At 37.6% G+C, this 19,210-nt stretch overlaps 1 protein-coding gene across 1 annotated transcript in view; it reads right to left on the minus strand.

Annotated features, from left to right (window-relative positions):
* SMIM14 (small integral membrane protein 14) overlaps nt 1-19,210 on the minus strand; it is a 62,297-nt gene that overhangs the window by 23,543 nt on the left and 19,544 nt on the right. The window contains exon 2 of the mRNA XM_061191331.1: nt 12,818-12,927. Within this exon, the coding sequence (XP_061047314.1) occupies nt 12,818-12,892 (75 nt within the window). The 5' untranslated portion in view covers nt 12,893-12,927. The remainder of the gene's footprint in view (nt 1-12,817; nt 12,928-19,210) is intronic.

Below are 19,210 nucleotides of genomic sequence, written 5' to 3' on the forward strand. Positions count from 1 at the left end.
GGGTGGAGCCCACATGAGTGGGATTAGTGTTCTCATAAAAGAGACCCCAGAATGCTTTCTTGCCCTCTCTTCACCATATAAGGATACAAGATCTGCAACCTGGATGATGGGCTCTCACCAGAACCCAACCATGCTAGCACCCTGATCTTGGACGTCCAGCTTCCAGAACTGTGAGAAATAAATTTCTGTTGTTTATAAGCCACCCAGTCTACAGTATTCTGTAATAGAAACCCGAACTAAGAAATTTGCTAATATGAAAAGATAAATGAAGTGAAAAAAAAACAAGTTGCAGAAACGTAAATATACTATGATTCCTTCTATGTGAAAACAAATTTCTAGAAAGAGATATATAGCAGACTGTATTTTCTAAAAACGTTCATAGCAGTATTTCTAACCACACATGCTCTTCCAGAATCTTGCCACTCCCCATCAAGAGGTGGAGTCTCCTAACTCAAAAATGGTTTAAAATTAACTCAAAATATATTAAAGACCTGAATGTAACACCTGAAACCATAAAAATCCCAGAAGAAAACATAGGTGGTAAGCTCCCTGACATCAGTCTTGGTGGTAAGTTTTTGGATCTGACTCCAAAAGCAAAGGAAACAAATGCTAAAACAAATAAGTGAGACTACATCAAACTAAAAAGCTGTTGCATAGCAAAGGAAACCATCATCAAAATGAAAAGGCAACTTATTGAATGGGAGGAGATATTTGCACATCATATATCAGATAAGGGGTTAAATATCCAAAATATATAAAGAACTCATATAATTCAATACCCAAATAAACAAACAATCTGATTAAAAAATAGGCAGAGGATCTCAATAGACATTTTCCCAAAAAAAGACATAAAGTTGGCCAACAGGTACATGAAGAGATGCTCAATATCACTAATCATCAGGGAAATGCAAATCAAAACCACAATGAGGTATCACCTCACATATATCCATCATATATGTATATCAATATAATGGAATTATTATTCAGCCTTAAAAAGGAACAAAATCTTGCCTTTTGCGACGACATGGATGGACTTTGAGGGAATTATGCTAAGTGAAATAAGTCAGAGAAAGACAAATACCATATGATCTCACTTATATGAGGAATTTAAAACAACAACAAAAGATCAAGCTCAAAGATACAGAGAACAGATTGGCGGTTGCCAGAGGTGGGGGGGTTGGGAGGTGAGTGAAATAGATGAAGGGGGTCAAAACGTACAAACTTCCAGTTACAAAATAATTTAAGTTATGGGGATGTAATGTACAGCATAGTGACTATAGTTGGTAATACCATATTGCATATTTGAAAGTTGCTAAGAGAGTAGATCTTAATAGTTCTCATCACGAGAAAAAAAAATTGTAACCGTGTATGGTAACAAGTGTTAACTAGACTTACTGTGACAATCATTTCCTAATATATACAAGTCGCACACCTGAAACTAATGTTATTTGTCAGTTATACCTCAATTAAAAAAAGAGGTGAAGTCTATTCCCCCTCCTCTTGAAGCTGAGCAGGCTCAGGACTGCTACAACCAGAAGTATAGTAGAAGTGTTGTATGTGACTTCTTAGGCTAGGTTATAAAAAGTATCCAGGCTGCATGGTTCTTTCCCTCCCCCATCCTCTCGTGGGATGGATGCTTGCACTTGGAACCAAGCCACTGTGCTGTGAGGAAGCCAAGCAGCCACATAAAAAGGCCGTATGTAGGTGTTCTGGCTGACAGTACTAGGTAGGGTTTCAGCCACCAGCCAGCATCAACTGCCAGACAGTGAGTGAGCAAGCCTCCAGATGCTCTTCCCGCTCCCAGCCTCTCAGTCGTCCAGCTAAGAACCCAGACATTATGCAGCAGACAAGCCATCTCCACTGTGCTCTGTATGAACTCCAGACACACAGTTTGTTAATTAAAAGGTTTTTCTTATGCCACTGAGTTTTAGGGTAATTTGTTATACAGCCATAATAACGGGAATATAAGAGAAACTGTAAATAGCTTAAAATCAGTAAAGTGGCAATGAGAGGCTGGGGAACATAGGGAGATTTTTACTTTTCCATTTCTACACTTAGTACTGCTTGAATTTTGTGCCATGAGGACATGCACTAGCTATTTTATCTTTTAAATAAAACATAACCCCACTTCTGTGAAGGAGGCCAGAAGGGGGTTCCCTCACACAGTACAACCTGATGTCAATTACAAGAAGAATTGCCAATTAGACCTCAACAGAAGATCATCAATCACAGGCCCCAACAGGAAAAGATGTACACTGCATCTCCTACAAGAAACTGACTACCCCAGCAACTCAGCCAATGAGAAGCCATCATCACCCTGAGCTCTCACTTTTCTCCAATGGGCTTTTGTTCAAAACAACCCCTCCCAACTTACTCCTTTTTCTCTATAAAATAATGTCCCTCTCCTTTGTTCCTTGGACTTGCTAAATAATATTAAATTGGGGATAAAATATATATACCATAGTATCTAAATGTTTATTTGTGAGAAAGATCTGGAAGGTGCATACCAAATTCATCTAGGGAAGTAGGAACATGCCAGATATAGAGAAGTGAGTGAGAAGTTTGGTCTTACTTTTAATGTATTGATTTTGTGAAAGAACATTAGTATATTATTCATATTAAAAAACATTTTACAAAAATATAAATTAATAGGAAAAGATACTAGCAGTAGATATATTTGCTGGGTAGAGAAGTTTCTCAAGAAACTTTTCAGGCATACATCTTCCAGGAAAAGGCCAATAATAGGTCTTACTTAACGTGACTTATTTAAGTACAGTGGACATGAGTCACAATTTACAAGGCCTTCAGGCTTGTAAGGGGAATCTGACCAATGATCTCCCAGATCACATGCTTACAGTACTTTAATACGGAAACAAATGTAAGTAAATTAGAGATGCAGAAGTTTCAGTTACACGGTTTAGATTAGGGCTGAAATACAGAGCTCAACAAACAAACAAAAGGGGGATTATCTGCATTCCAAACCTTAGGTTACAACAGAAAGGAGGAAAAACACAAAGCATAACCTAAATTCACATTTCTAAATCCATCTGTTCTCTTTCTGGAACGCCTATCATTAATAGAAGAAACTGTATACCAAGAGACAGCCAGTCAAGGAGAACAGGAGAAGGAGGTGGCAAGAGAGCAGAAGAGGATAGAAACAGAATAATTCTGCAAAGGGGAACTGAAAAAGTCTCTCGCCAGGCCATCTTTATGGTTGTAAGGAAATATAAGTGATTTTTAAAAAACCCAAACAGGGCTTCCCTGGTGGCGCAGTGGTTGGGAGTCTGCCTGCCAATGCAGGGGACGCGGGTTTGGGCCCTGGTCTGGGAGGATCCCACATGCCGCGGAGCGACTAGGCCCGTGAGCCACGATTGCTGGGCCTGCGCGTCTGGAGCCTGTGCTCCGCGGCGGGAGGGGCCGCGATAGTGAGAGGCCCGCGCACCGCGATGGAGGGTGGCCCGCGCTCGCCGCGGCTGGAGAGGGCCCTCGCAGGGAGGCGAGGACCCAACACAGCCATAAATAAATAAATAAAATTAAAAAAAAAAAAAAAACCCAAACAACTAGATATATCAGTTATAAGGAAATACCTCCTTAAAAACAAAACTAACCTCAGAGGAGACATACACCAAAAAACCTACAACTTAAAAGAATGATTTATAATTAGACTATGATTTTGTGTTGGCATCTTTCTACATATCCAGTAGTATTCTACTACTACATCAATAAAAACCCATATTTATCAATAGGCATATTCCCATGTTAACAAGTAATGAACCACAGAACTGTATGTAACATGATAAAGATATCTGATTTCAATTGAAAGGGACTCACTGTATATTCTTATCCACCTCTTTAAGTCTACTTAGCCAGTATTTAATGAGTAAAACATTAAAGTTCTAATTAGAGTATTAGATTAGGATAGAAAAATGCCTGTAATGTCAGATAATGCCTCCATTTTTTAATGTTTCTGAACATTCCTGAGACAAACAGAACCTGGCAAACAAATCCTGGCAAAACACTTACCTGGCAAAATACAACTACATTAAAAACAGTCTAATACCTGTGTAACCCAAGGGTGTAATTAAATCATAGGAAGGAAACATGCCAATAGAATAAGTAAAGCTTTACTTGTCATGAGCACCCCAAAATGGGCATTCTTTGTACTGCAGTCTTACCAACCTTAACTGAAACACTGTTTATAATGTATCATTTAAAACACTCCTGTAAGAATACAGTGATACAGTCATTTGCTTTAAAAGTCCATATTGCAGTTATATTGGGTTGGCCAAAAAGTTCGTTCGTTCTTTTCCGTTAAGGTGACTCTAGTAGCACTTAGTTGTCTTTAACTTCATTCGAAACAATTTTTTTAGATTGTATGTGACAGCTCTCATATCAGCGTGCATTTAAAAAAAGACTATCAAAACTGGTGAACTTCTGTGTAGCGATTTTAATATTGAAGATGGAAGAAAAAAAGCAACATTTTCGGCATATTATGCTTTATTTCAAGAAAGGTAAAAACGACTGAAATGCAAAAAAAGATTTTGTGCAGTGTATGGAGAAGGTGCTGTGACTGATCAAACATGTCAAAAGTGGTTTGTGAAGTTTTTCGTGCTGGAGATTTCTCACTGGACGATGCTCCACGGTCGGGTAGACCAGTTGAAGTCGATAGCAATCAAATTGAGACATTAATTGAGAACAATCAATGTTATACCATGCGGGGGATAGCCGACATACTCAAAATATCCAAATCAAGCACTGAAAATCATCTGCACCAGCTTGGTTATGTTAATCGCTTTGATGTTTGGCTTCCACATAAATCAAGCAGAAAAAAACCTTCTTGACCATATTTTTGCATTTGGAACGTAATGAAAACGTTCTGTTTTTAAAACAAATTGTGACGGGTGAGGAAAAGTGGATAATGTACAATAATGTGGAACGGAAGAGATGGTGGGGCAAGTGAAATGAACCACCACCAACCACACCAAAGGCCGGTTATCATCCAAAGAAGGTTGGATTGTGTATATGCTGGGATTGCAAGGGAGTCCTCTATTATAAGCTCCTTCCGGAAAGTCAAACAATTAATTCCAACAACTACTGCTCCAAATTAGACCAACTGAAAGCAGCACTTGATGAAAAGCATCCAGAATTAGTCAACAGAAAATGCATAATATTCTATCAAGATAACACAAGACCACATGTTTCTTTGATGACCAGGCAAAAATTGTTACAGCTTGGCTGGGAAGTTCTGATTAATCTGCCGTATTCACCAGACATTGAACTTTCGAATTTCCATTTATTTCAGTCTTTACAAAATTCTCTTAATAGAAAAAAATTTCCATTCCCTGGAAGACCGTAAAAGGCACCTGGAACAGTTCTTTGCTCAAAAAGATAACAAGTTTTGGGAAGGACTTCCTTGGTGGCGCAGTAGTTAAGAATCTGCCTGCCAATGCAGGGGACGTGGGTTCGAGCCCTGGTCCAGGAAGATTCCACATGCCACGGAGCAACTAAGCCTGCGAGCCACAACTACTGAGTCCAAGCGCCACAACGACTGAAATCCACACGCCTAGAGCCCGTGCTCCGCAACAGGAGAAGCCACTGCAATGAGAAGCCTGTGCACTGCAATGAAGAGTAACCCCCACTCGCTGCAACTAGAGAAAGCCTGCGCACAGCAATGAAGACCCAACGCAGCCAAAAATAAATAAATAAATAAATAAATAAATAAATTTATTTAAAAAAAAAAGTTTTGGGAAGATGGAAGTATGAAGTTGCCTGAAAAATGACAGAAGGTAGTGGAACAAAAGGGTGAATACATTGTTCAATAAAGTTCTTGGTGAAAATGAAAAACGTGTCTCTTATTTTTACTTAAAAACCAAAGGCACTTTTTGGTCAACCCAATATAATAAAATGCATGAAAATCAGATTTATATTCTTTGTACTGGTACAGCTTAGCAGTTAAATAATCAAAACGTACATAGAACTGGTGAGGCAATAGTAAAGTGTTTGAATTGCTGTCTATGTCCATTTAGCCTTAGAAGACATACAAGTTTTTTTATTTTTATATATATTTTTAACATGAGAAAAAATTGTACCAATTCAGAAATCAACAAAGGTAAGATGAGAATACAGTCTTATTAAAATTATTAAAAAGCTAAACATGGTAGAATATATTTTCTTTGCAAATCACATTAACAGTGCATTCAAAAATTTTATTCTTCAGTGGAAAAAGTCTGTGATTACTAGTTTTTCTATAGAACTGTCCTGCTTATAATACCTCCGAAGATGCTTACAAAGTTTTATTTTTAAGTTAATATTTGAATAGGTAATGTACTCTCATAGTTTTAAAAGGTAAAAATACAGTGAAGAGTCTCTCTTCCACAGTTTTCTCCTATTCCTCTACCGCCTCCTTGACTGCAAATATAGTGCGTTTTTTTAAGGTACCTGAAGGAAACCGACAGGAAGCAGAGCAGATCATCGTACCGAAGAAACAGCACAGGGCCTGGAGCTAATGCCAAGCTCGAATGTGCCTCTGCCACTCTCTGGTCGGCTCCAATACCTGGGAAAACCTCAGGGTCCTCATTTGAAAAAGGAGGATCAACATCAGAGGACTTCTGTGGGTTTAAAATAGTACCTACATTCCCTTCAAACTCTCGCCAATATAACCATCGTTATGAATCTGAGATATATTCCTTGGAACCTCTTCTATGCATTTACAAACATTATCCTGACCTACACATACTCTCATACTCTAACCTTAACCTGCAAAGGCATGTCTATGGTTTTCACTAACATTTCTCAGATACTTCTAAAATATGTTTCTTCTTTTATTTCTAATTGTTTTTGCATTCTCTGTTGTTTGGGACATAAACAGCTTGTCCCAGACGTGATGGATTCTCTCTTTTGTCAGTATTATTCCTGTGTTCAACTGTTTTGGCTTTGAATTAATTTTGTCTGAGATTAAGAGTGTCACATTCTTTTGGGACAGCTTCCCCTACACCCCTGCTCCTTTTATCACTTACCTATGAGATTTTGTTTTCAGTGTCTGTCTCCCTTGATAAACAACAGCATTTAAAAACTCCAACCTGTCTCTATTAATAAGTATAATCCACTCACACATAACACTTTACTTTATGCTTTCTATTAACTATGCTTCTCTTCTTTCTTCCTGCCTGCCTTCAGCTTACTTGGGTTTCCTTTTTCCTTTTTTTTTTTTTTTTAAATAAACCCTAATTCTCCCCCCTATTCAAAGTTCTCAAATGTGTCAGTACTAGGGCATCCGGATATCTGAAAGGCAGTTCTTTGGTTGTTGTGACTGGCTTGCATCCCCCCTAACTTTCAAAGGTCCTGCCACACATTCACTAAGTGAAAAACTTGAGCCTATAATATAATCTAAGTCCATTTCAAAGAAAAACACAAAGTATTTTTTGGATGGTTATACTCGACACAGAATTATCGAGGAATTTAACTGGACTTTCACATTTAAATCAAGGGAAGACTATACTTAGTTTTGTTTATGACTCTACCAAGAATCTGGTGACTCTGAAACTTTACCATTTCAAAAAATCATGTTGCTGGTGGTACTTAAGGCCAGCATAACATACTTGTATGGGTCTGCATTTATAGCTATACATTCATAATGACTTTTCATATTAGAAGGATCTAACTATTTCATCTTGTCTTCTAATGTAGCTGTACCTGCGACCACATTGTAGTCCTTTTATTTTCTTCAACTCTTTGCTTGTTTTTCTGTTCATATTCATTAATGAAGGACTAGGCTGGATGAGCAGTTAGGGTATACAAACAGCTTCCCTTATCAAGAAAGCATGCAGGTAGCTATAACCCTGGAATGTCCCTTCACCATTATCCTGGGATCTCCATTCACCATCACTCTGGAAATTACTTTTGCCTCTCTCATATGTTGGATCTCCTGCTTTCTACACTCGAAATCTCTTCATTCTTGGTTTATGCCTACATCTTGGTGAAAAACAGTTCATCCTCTAGTAACCAGCTAAGAAAAGGTACATGAGGTAAAATTTTTGAAGACTCTCCTCCTATTTGATAGTTTGGTTGGATATAGAATGATGGATTGGTAATAATTTCCCTTCAGAATTTAAAGTCACTGTGCTAATGCCTTCCAATTTTGCTGTTGAAAAGTCTAAAAGTCATTTAGACACTTGATCCTTTGTATGTGACCTGTATTTTCAGGAATGGCAAGGCAGCCAGAAACGGTAGAACAAAGTGAGCAAACGGGAACCAGTGGAGTGAAGGGGGACAGATCACACAGCGCCACATAAATTTTGTTTCTTTTCACTATGAGTGTCATGGGGAACTACTGCAGAATTTTGAGGAAAGGAGGAACATTACCTGACTTATCGGAAATAGATCATTTCAACTCCTGTAGTGAGACTAAAGTTGAAGAAAATGGAGATGGCAAGAGGGTAGAAGCAAGGAGACCAACAAGGAGGCTAATTTCAATAATCTAGGCAAGAGATGATGGTAGGTTAGACCAGGGTGTTTCACTGGAGGTGTGAGAAATGGCCGGATTCTGGATATGTATTTTTGACGTGGAGCCAAAGGGATTTGGTTCTGCATTAGCCATGGGGTTGAAAGAACAGAGTAAAAGATGACACAAAAGCTGTTGCCTGAGCAACCAGAATAATGGAGTGAATAGAGAAGACAGGGAATTCCCTGGCGGTCCAGTGATTAGGACTCGGTGCTTTCACTGCCGTGGCCCAGGTTCAATCCCTGGTTGGGGAAATAAGCCTCATGGCGTGGCCAAAAGAAAAAGAAAAAAAAAAAATAGAGAAGACAGAAGTATAAGGTTGGGGGCAAGAAAAGTTCAGTTATGCACACATCAAGTACAAAATGTCTACTATTTGTCCAAATGGAGATGTTGCGTCAACAGTTGGATACACAGAAGTCTGGAATTCAGGAGCAGCAGCTTTTTGGCTGGGCTATTTTGGAGCATGGGCTCGTTTTGGCATTCACATTCCCTTTGATCCTATTAATTTTCCATGCCAGGTTATCCAATGTGAGCCACATAATATTTTTTTAATATGTCCTTTTCTGCTTAAATCATCTAAAACTTCTATTACTTACAGTGAAGAACCTTAACTGAAATCATTACTAAATCAGGAAAATAAATTAGTTTTAAATTGTGAATGAATAGAACTTTATTAAAATGGAAAGGAACTAACGGTAAAATCTTAACTGCTTCTAAGCTGAATATATCCCTTGGCAAAGCCCATCTATTTTCACAGAATAGGCAAAACAAAAACTGCAACCCAACATACAACTAATGAGCTAACCATAAAAAAATCATTAAAATCCTCAAGTTTCCCCAAATGAGTTTCTCTTCCCTCTGGAATCTTCAATACTGCTATCAGCATGTTATACATAAGGGGATCATCCATCAGTAATTGATATTGTGTGAAAATATCCATCATACACAAGAAAATCCAATTTTATTACATAAGGTCAAAAATAATAAAAATCCCAAATTAGAACGTGAAATTAATGAGATGGTATGCTATTACAAAGATGAATTAGATGTCCATTTTTTAAAAAATGAGACTAAATCTCTGCACTGTTATCATACTATAACACAGTATTATTGTATCTATGAGCTTCCTAAGCATGCAGACATCTAAATTCTGGTAGTTATAACTAATATAGAAAAAATATACCCTCAGATAAATTGCTTTTAAAACATAGGCTGGGGCTTCCCTGGTGGTGCAGTGGTTAAGAGTCCGCCTGCCAATGCAGGGGACACGGGTTCGAGCCCTGGTCCAGGAAGATCCCACATGCCGCGGAGCAACTAAGCCCGTGTGCCACAACTACTGAGCCTGTGCTCTAGAGCCCGTGAGCCACAACTATTGAGCCTGCGTGCTACAACTACTGAAGCCTGTGCACCTAGAGCCCGTGCTCCACAACTAGAGAAGCCACCATAATGAGAAGCCCGCGCACCGCAACGAAGAGTAGCCCCCGCTCACCGCGACTAGAGAAAGCCTGCGCGCAGCAACAAAGACCCAACGCAGCCAAAAATAAATAAATAAAATAAATAATTTATATAAATAAATAAAATAAAATAAAATAAAATATAGGCTGTAGAGTTAGAGTTCCACAGGGTAATAAGATAACAGATACTGGGAAAAAAAGGTCCTATAAAGTATGAGTAGAAGATAATGGATGCATGAGAGGTAGAAAAGTCTAGTATTGATATATTACAAAAGAATACAATGACGTTTAAATGAAAATATTGATAGTTTTTGCTAGATAACCTTTTTCTGATTATAAGATTTATTATCACAGAAAATACAAGAAAGTATAAAAGAGAAGTCTCAGCCCATATTACAGAATCCAGAGATAACCACTTTTAACATTTCGGTGTATTCTCTTCTAGTCTTTCTTCCTATGCACACATGTATATGAAATGAGTGGGTGTGTGGGTGTATGTGTACACAAAAGCAAGATCTACTAAACGCCATTTGTACATCTTTTTTTTTTTCATTTCATATAACACACACATCTCCCTTGTTTTTAAATATTTTTCAAAGACAACTATTTTAAACAAGATTTTACCATATGAATTTCCATGATATAACCACCGTCCTACTAGTCAACATTAAGGTTGCTTATAACTTTTTATTACTATAAATAATGTTACAATAAATAGTATTATTCATAAATCTTTGAATTTCTGAATTTAGAGACCATATTTCTAACAATACTTCTTAGGAAAAATGTTTAGAAAGCACTTAAATATCAACAATGTAGATATGATCCAAAAATGCTGCTTGATTCTGAATTTAAATAAAAGAAGAAGAAATACACATGAAATAAAAATTAAAAAGCACAGCTCAATTCAAACAAACATCTATCAAACCTTGCCAGCAAGTTTCCTTAATGAATCAAATGAGTTTCTCCTCCCTCTGGAATCTTCAATACTGCTATCAGCGTGTTATACATAAGAGGGTCATCCATCAGTAATTTACATTGTGTGAAAATATCCATCATACACTAAAAAATGTGGACTTTTAAAAGATCTGTAAAAATCTAAAATCTGTTTTCACATAATTAGGAAGTATTTCAAACCAAGAATGCTATAAGTAACGCCATCAAGCATGAATTAATGTGCCCATTAAAAAAGAAAAAAAAAGCTAAACATGGCTTCCTTGACAATCTACTAAAGTTAAGTGTACAGGGAATCCTAAAAAAGTAGGGCTTAGTTTTAGTCATCTCTTAAAAAGCAGCAGAGCTAATAGAACAAAGCATGTTAAAAATAAAAAATACTATACTAAGAAATAAAAAGAGGTAGTAGCCCTTATTAAAAACTAATCTCCTGGGAAGTTTTACCACAATTAAATTACAAGTCTATTTTTTGTTCCTAATATCAGAGTAATTTGAAAAAAATTTGCCTTATGTTTGATTGAATTAAGACATTAAAAACTATCAGCTCAAACTTCATAAATAAACAGGAGAAAATATTTTTTAAACTCTTCTCAGATTAATCTATTTTTACATCAATTATCAGAGATATGACATTGCCATTTTATTTCTATACTCACAAGAGTCTGATTTAATTTATAAGTTCTTAGTTTATTTCTATCCCTCTAAGGCATTCTTAAGGATCATAAGTCCTAGTATATGCTAATTCTCAAAGGAACATCATTCACAATCAATGCACTTCTGATCACTGTACATAGACAATCAGTGAGCAGAAAACTTGCTTATTCAAGTATTCCAGCAAATGTTTGTACCTGCCTTTATTAACTGGCCTATAATAATATACCCCGGTACAAGAGTATTTTAAAACAGCAAAATGTTGTTATAATGTATAACATAATAATAATATACAGTTGACCCTTGAACAATGAAGGGGTTAGGGACGCTAACCCGCCATACAGTTGAAAATCCACACGTAACTTATAGTCAGCCCTCAGTATACGCAATTCCTCCAAATATGCAGTTCTACATCCTTGGATTCAACCAACTGCGGATGGTGTAGTACTGCAGTATTTACTATTGAAAAAAAATCCGCATGTAAGTGGACCCTCAGAGTTCAAACCTGTGCTGTTCAAGGGTCAATTGTACTTATTGTTAATAATGGTCAAATTTTTCCTTTGTATATAAAAAGTATAAAGTATAGTACATAAACAGCCCTGTATTTAAGCTTTAAAAGTCTCTAAAAACCTACAGTTGAAATCTCACTACACTCAAAGCCTGTTGTTCAGAAATCTGCCTCTGTCAAGTAATTGATTTGGATCTGGAAATAAACTATATAGAGATTTTTATTGTCATGCCATTTGTTGGAGTAGGATTTGAACTATATCATAAGAGGAAGTGTGACTTCATAGCAGTTTATCAGGTAAACAAGCTCTGTATAGCCAAAAATTATATGCATTAATAAAGAACAGAGGACTTCCCTGGCGGTCCAGTGGTTAAGACTCCACACTTCAATGCAGGGAGCGTTGGTTCGATCCCTGGTCAGGGAACTAAGATCCCACGTGCCACATGGTGTGGCCAAAAAAAAAAATACAGAACAGAAAAGTCTCTACACAAATGTGTGTTTCCCACCCATGATGGTGAATTTCGCCAACAAAAATCTACCATAAATAAAGACAGCAATCTGTTTTTATATCTAATAAAAGAACTGCTGGCAAGCATTTTAACCATTATGACTTAAACCACTGTGGAATTTCAATTATGAAATAATTTTTAGTGTCCATCAGATGAAAATCTTCCAATAAACAACATGCTCCCAAAAACAAGACAGAGCGGTACAGTTCAGTTCTGAATAGGACTGTCCTGTTCATCTCACCAGATTGATCAGCCTTCTCATCGCATGTTCATGAGAGCAAACACATTCACAGGGATCGAATCCACCTTCTGCCATGATTACCCAGCTTGATTTATCTTGACTGTTTAAATCTAGGAGGAAGGAAAAAATATCATAAGACTACTATTCAGAGTTACTCTTTCTCTTGAACTATGAAGAATTCATGTATGTATAGATTCATAATAGTTTTCTTAAACTAAGTATAGTTCATATTTATTAATGACTTAAATCTATGAATTTATTACTAATCTTATATGAATTATGAATCTATACAAATGATTGGCTACCACTTTACCATCAGACTGATTTCCTGTAAATGCAAATGTCTTCAGATACTCTATACTGGCCCCATCTGTGAAGCTGATGATACTAGAGCCCTACTCTGCTTAATTACCAAATCCTTTAACTTTGTTAGCCCCAGTACTGCTATGGACTGAATATGTCCCTGCTAAAATTCATATGTTGAAGCCTTAATCCCCAAGGGGGATGGTATTTGGAGGTAGGACCTTTGGGAGGTCATGAGAGTGGAGCCCTTATAAATGTGATTAGTGCCCTTAAAGAAGAGACTGATCTCTCTCTCTCTTCAACATGTGAAGATACAGCAAGAAGGCATCCATCTACAAAGTAGGAAAGGTTCCTCACCAGACACTGAATCTGCCAACACCTTGATCACGGGCCTCCCAGAATCCAGAACTGTGAGAAATAAATGTTTGTTGTTTAAGCCAGAGGTCCCCAACCCCCCCCACCCCCGGGCTGCAGACAGCTATTGGTCCATGGCCTGTTAGGAACCAGGCCGCATGGCAGGAGGTGAGTGGCCGGTGAGTGAGCTAAGCTTCATCTGCCGCTCCCCATGGCTCACATTACCGCCTGAACCATCCCTCCCCACCCCACATGGAAAAATTATCTTCCGTTAAATTGGTCCCTGGTGCAAAAAGGTTGGGGACCGCTGGTTTAGGCCACACAGTCTGTGCTGTTTTACTATAACAGCCTAAGCTGACTATGGCAACTTTGCAGCCTTTATCCTACCAAGAAAGCCCTCTAAAAGAAAAAAAATGAGTTATCTAAAATGATACCAATGTGGGGGGCAGGAGGGGCATGAATTAACATGAATGAACATGATAAAAGCCAGGAAAGAGGGCTTCCCTGGTGGCGCAGTGGTTGAGAATCTGCCTGCCATTGCAGGGGACAAGGGTTCGAGCCCTGGTCTGGGAAGATCCCATATGCCGCGGAGCAACTAGGCCCGTGAACCACAATTACTGAGCCTGCGCGTCTGGAGCTTGTGCTCCGCAACAAGAGAGGCCGCGATAGTGAGAGGCCCGTGCACCGCGATGAAGAGTGGCCCCCACTTGCCGCAACTAGAGAAAGCCCTCGCACAGAAACGAAGACCCAACACAGCCATAAATAGTAAATAAATAAATTAAAAAAAAAAAAAAAAAAGCCAGGAAAGAGCTGGGAAGATTTTGAAAAATAAGAGTAACAAGATGGAGTACTATAGATATTTAAGATGGAATAGGCAATCAATGGAACTCATAAATTAACTTAAAAGACCTTCATTCGTTCAAAAAATATTTAGCACCTGTGCTAGGCACTAGCAATATAAAAGTGAGCAAAACCTGAGACAGTCCTTACCCTAAGGGTGTTCACATTCTAATAGTGGAGACAGATATTAATCTAAATATTTTAAAAATTATAAATGCAAACTTGTAAATGTTATAAAAGATAAATGGACCAAAAGACTGGAAAAAACAACACACAGAATGAGAGAAAATATTTGCAAATCATATATCTGACAATGACTTAATGTCCAGACTACATAAAGAACCCCCTAACTCAATAACAAAAGCAACTCAATTTAAAAATGGACAAAGGGGGCTTCCCTGGTGGTGCAGTGGTTGAGAATCCACCTGCCAATGCAGGGGACACGGGTTCGAGCCCTGGTCCAGGAAGATCCACATGCCACGGAGCAAGTAAGCCCGTGTGCTACAACTACTGAGCCTGTGAGCTCACAGTAAGCCTGTGAGCCACAACTACTGAGCCCGTGTAACACAACTACTGAAGCCCGCGCACCTAGAGCCCGTGATCCACAACAAGAAGCCACCACAATAAGAAGCCTGCGCACCGCATCGAAGAGTAGCCCCTGCTCGCCAAAACTAAAGGAAGCCCACGCACAGCAACGAAGACACAATGCAGGGTTTCCCTGGTAGCACAGTGGTTAAGAATCCGCCTGCCAATGCAGGGGACACGGGTTCAAGCCCTGTTCCAGGAAGATCCCACATGCCGCGGAGCAACTAAGCCCGTGTGCCACAACTACTGAGCCTGCACTTTAGAGCCCGCGAGTCACAACTACTGAGCTCATGCACCACGACTACTGAAGCCCGCACACCTAGAGCCCGTGCTCTGCAACAAGAGAAGCCACCGCAATGAGAAGCCCACGCACTGCAACAAACAGTAGTAGCCCCCACTCGCCGCAACTAGAGAAAGCCCGCGCGCAGCCAACGAAGACCCAACACAGCCATAAATAAATAATTTAAAACAAAACAAAACAAAACACAATGAGATACCACTTCACACCTATTAGGGTGACTTTAATTTTAAAAAAGGAAATAAATAATGTGGAGAAATTAGACATCTCCTAAATGGCCTTTCTGGAGAACAGTTTGATGGGTTCTGAAGTTAAGCGTAAGAATTATCAATGACCCAACAATTCCACTTCTAGGTATTTATCTCCAAAGATTTGAAAAGAGGGACTCAAACAGATACTTGTATGCTAAGTGTTCATAACAGCATTATTCACAATAGCCAAAAAGTAGAAACAACTCGCATGTCCATTAACTGATGAATGGATAAACAAAATGCAGTATATACATACAATGGAATATTATTCAGTCATAAAAATTAATGAAGTTCTGATACACAGATGAGCCTTGAAAACATTATGCTAAGTGAAATAAGCAGACACAAAAGGACTCATATGATCCCACTTATATGAAATATCTAGAATAGGCAAATTCATATAGACAAAGTAGAATTGTGGTTGCCAGGACCTGGAGGAGAGCAGAATGGGGAGCTATTGCTTAATAAGTAATAACTTAAGAGTTTGGTGTGATACAGTTTTAGAAACAGATAGTGGAGATAGTTGTACAATGCTGTGAATGTAATGCCACTAAATTACAGACTTTAAAAAATGGTTAAAATGGTGAAATTTATGTATGTTTTATCACAATAAAAAAAAAAATCATTGTGGTTGCCCAGGACTGAGGGGCTTGAGGAAAAATGGGGAGTGACTGCTAATTGGTACAGGCTTTATTCTCTAGTGAAGAAAGTGTTCTAAAATTGATTATGGTGATGGTCACACAACTCCATGAATGTACTAAAAACCACTGTACACTTTAAACGGTGCACTGTGTGGTATGTGAATATCTCAATAAAGCTGTTACTTTTAAAAAAAAAAAAGATAAAAGGTGCCTATAGAGTATATACAGGTTCTAAACTTATCTAGGGAGTTAGGAAGATTTTACTAAAGAAGTTAATGCTGAGTTGAAAGTGGAAGGATGCACTGGAATACAATAGGGTAAGGTGGAAGTGGAAGGTATGGGGATCTAGGGCTGGAGGCATTCTAGACATAAAGTAAAGAGCAGTGCAAGACCCTGTAGTGAGTAAGAGCATAACCTGATGAAGGAACTGAAAGAAAGCTCCGACGTGCTGGAATTCAGACAGCCATCCAGACAACAAGAAGAGTGGTCTGAAATGAGACCAGAGAGGTCAATGGACGAGGCCACACAGAGCTTTCCAGGCGATGTTCAAGATTAGGGCTTCATCCAAAGATCAATGTGAAGTCCATAAGGGTTTAATGCCTGTGTGTTTTTAAAAGATCACCTTGGTTGCACTATGGAAAACTGACAGTAAAGAAGCTAAAGTCAACATAGGGAGCCTAGTCAAAATGCTCCTTCAATAGGTCAGTGATGATGACGTCCATTATAGAAATTTATAGGTTGAGGACAGCACATCAAATCACTGGGGGGGAAGACAAGTTATTCCATAAATGGTACTGGGGAAAGCTGACTCCTTACTCTCATTCCTTATACCAAAACAAATTCTAGATGTATGAGTGATTTTTTTAAATGAGGCCACACACAGAAATAGTCAACTAGAGCAATGGATCAGAAAAGAATGCTGACAAACTGACCCCATGATTTTACCAGAATGTAGAATGTGTAAAGGTGCTGTTTTATTTTAGTTATTTATTTTTAGAATATTTACAAAAGTTATTCTTCAAATATTTACTATTGTTATATCTATATACATATGTCTTACTTAGATTTATTTTTTATAACAACTTCTTTGAGATAAATCACATACTACACAGTTCAGACACTGAAAGTGTACTATTCAATATTTAGTATATTCACAGAACTGTGCAACCATCACCACAATTTTAGAACATTTCATCACTCCAAAACAAGACCTATACCCATTAGCAATCACTCCTCACTTCCCTCTCTTCCTCCCAGCCCTGGTTAACCACTAACCTGCTTTCTGTCTCCATGAATTTGCCTATTACAAACAATTCATATAAATGGAATCATACAATATATGTTCCTTTGTTATTTGAATCTTTTAAGCAAGAATTACTTATTTGTTATTTATGGACAAGAAAATTAAAGTCATTTATTCCAGAAAACATGAACTTCAAAGGACTACTGTGTTGTACATATGGCACAGGTGTAATAATCTGAAATATAGTTTTCTGTGAGAGAGTACATATCCAAAGGTTTGATTTTATATATATTGTCACTCTGAAAAATTTCCTAGTTTACTGTCTGAAATTTCTTAGTAAAAATCAGAGACAAAATCTTCAGCTGTGTTTCTAAAATGGTGCTATTTTAAACCATGGACTATTTAGAATTTAGAATATGATAAAGGTGCCATCTTAAACCATGAACTATTCAGAAATGGTGGAATAGTTGTCTATTTTTTTAAATTAAAGTATGATGCATACAAAAGGACTGGAAGAAAATACATCAAACTTAATGAGTGGTTAGCTCTGGGGCAGAGAATATAATTTGGGGGACAGCCATTCATTCTGTCAATTTTTAAACATTTTTTATAATGACTATGTACTTATATATTAAAACTTTTAAAATATGGAAAAAATTTAACTAAAAAAGTCACAAATGTATAACTACAAGAAGGCCACTGGGATACATGCAGAAGAACATAAATCCAAGAAACTATAAAGGATCAATAATTTTGACAGCCAAAAATGATATCCAGTTTCTACAAGCCAAAACTATACTGTAAAATAAAAAGACAAAGAACTTAAAAAAAAAAAAACTTCAACACATATCAACCTTAATTTACAGATAACTGAAAAATCAATATGAGAACAGCAATCTAACAGAAAAAAAGGAGCAAAGAGCATGTTCACAGGAAAACAGAGCCAATAAGCAAATACAAAATGGAAGAAGTGCAAATCTAAACATCACTTTTATCAGAAAATTGGAAAATTTATGTAGAAAACTTAGATATCCATATCAAAATAAGCATGCAAAATTTCTGTATAATGGTCACTGCAACACTTTTTATAAGAGCAAAAAATGGTAATTCTAAGTGTTTATTTATGTAGCTCTAATTAAATAATAGTATGAGTACCTGAAATCCTATACAGCTGTTGAAAAGAATGAGTCAAATTTCTATGTGATGATGTGGGGAAACAGCCAAGATACATTGAGGTGAAATCTAGTTGCAGAACAGTCAGGGAAATCCTACTTCCCATCTAATATCTTCTTGCCTGACTTAAGGGCAGGTGGGATTGGAAGGGGAAGGAAGTGGAGTTGCAGGCAACCTAAGCTGGAGAGTTTTACTCTCCAGAAGGTAGGAAATACCAAACACAAACTCTGACTACTTCACAGTTTTGTCTGAGGCCACTCTGTGTCCACACTTTTTTTTTTAAAATTGATTAGCCTTCATGTTAGACAACTGACTGTACATATCCAACACAGAAAACCCTGAAAAAATATATGATCTACCCTTATATGTAGATAAAGTTCACCCCTGAAAGTCTTTCTCAATTGTTTTTTCAAACTGTCCATAAGGAAACAAGGGCTCAGACTGTGCTGGGTGTGGACATATGCAAGTGTCCACTTACAAATACTGGTCCTTCCTCCCTCTCAATGCCTTGCCAGTCCAATAAAATGTTGGTTGAAATTAAAAGATACAGTCCTAAGTTTTTTTAAAATAAAATTCAAGTACTAAAATGCCCAATGTCTATCCAGTTCTATAGCCCCTGAACACAGAAATACAAAGTACTAACAAACTGACTTTTATAAAGGGAGACTTGTTTTTATCACCCATAAAAATTGTAAAACAGCTATT

The sequence above is a fragment of the Eubalaena glacialis genome, chromosome 5 (assembly GCF_028564815.1).
Source record: "Eubalaena glacialis isolate mEubGla1 chromosome 5, mEubGla1.1.hap2.+ XY, whole genome shotgun sequence".
In the NCBI taxonomy this organism is placed as follows: domain Eukaryota; kingdom Metazoa; phylum Chordata; class Mammalia; order Artiodactyla; family Balaenidae; genus Eubalaena; species Eubalaena glacialis.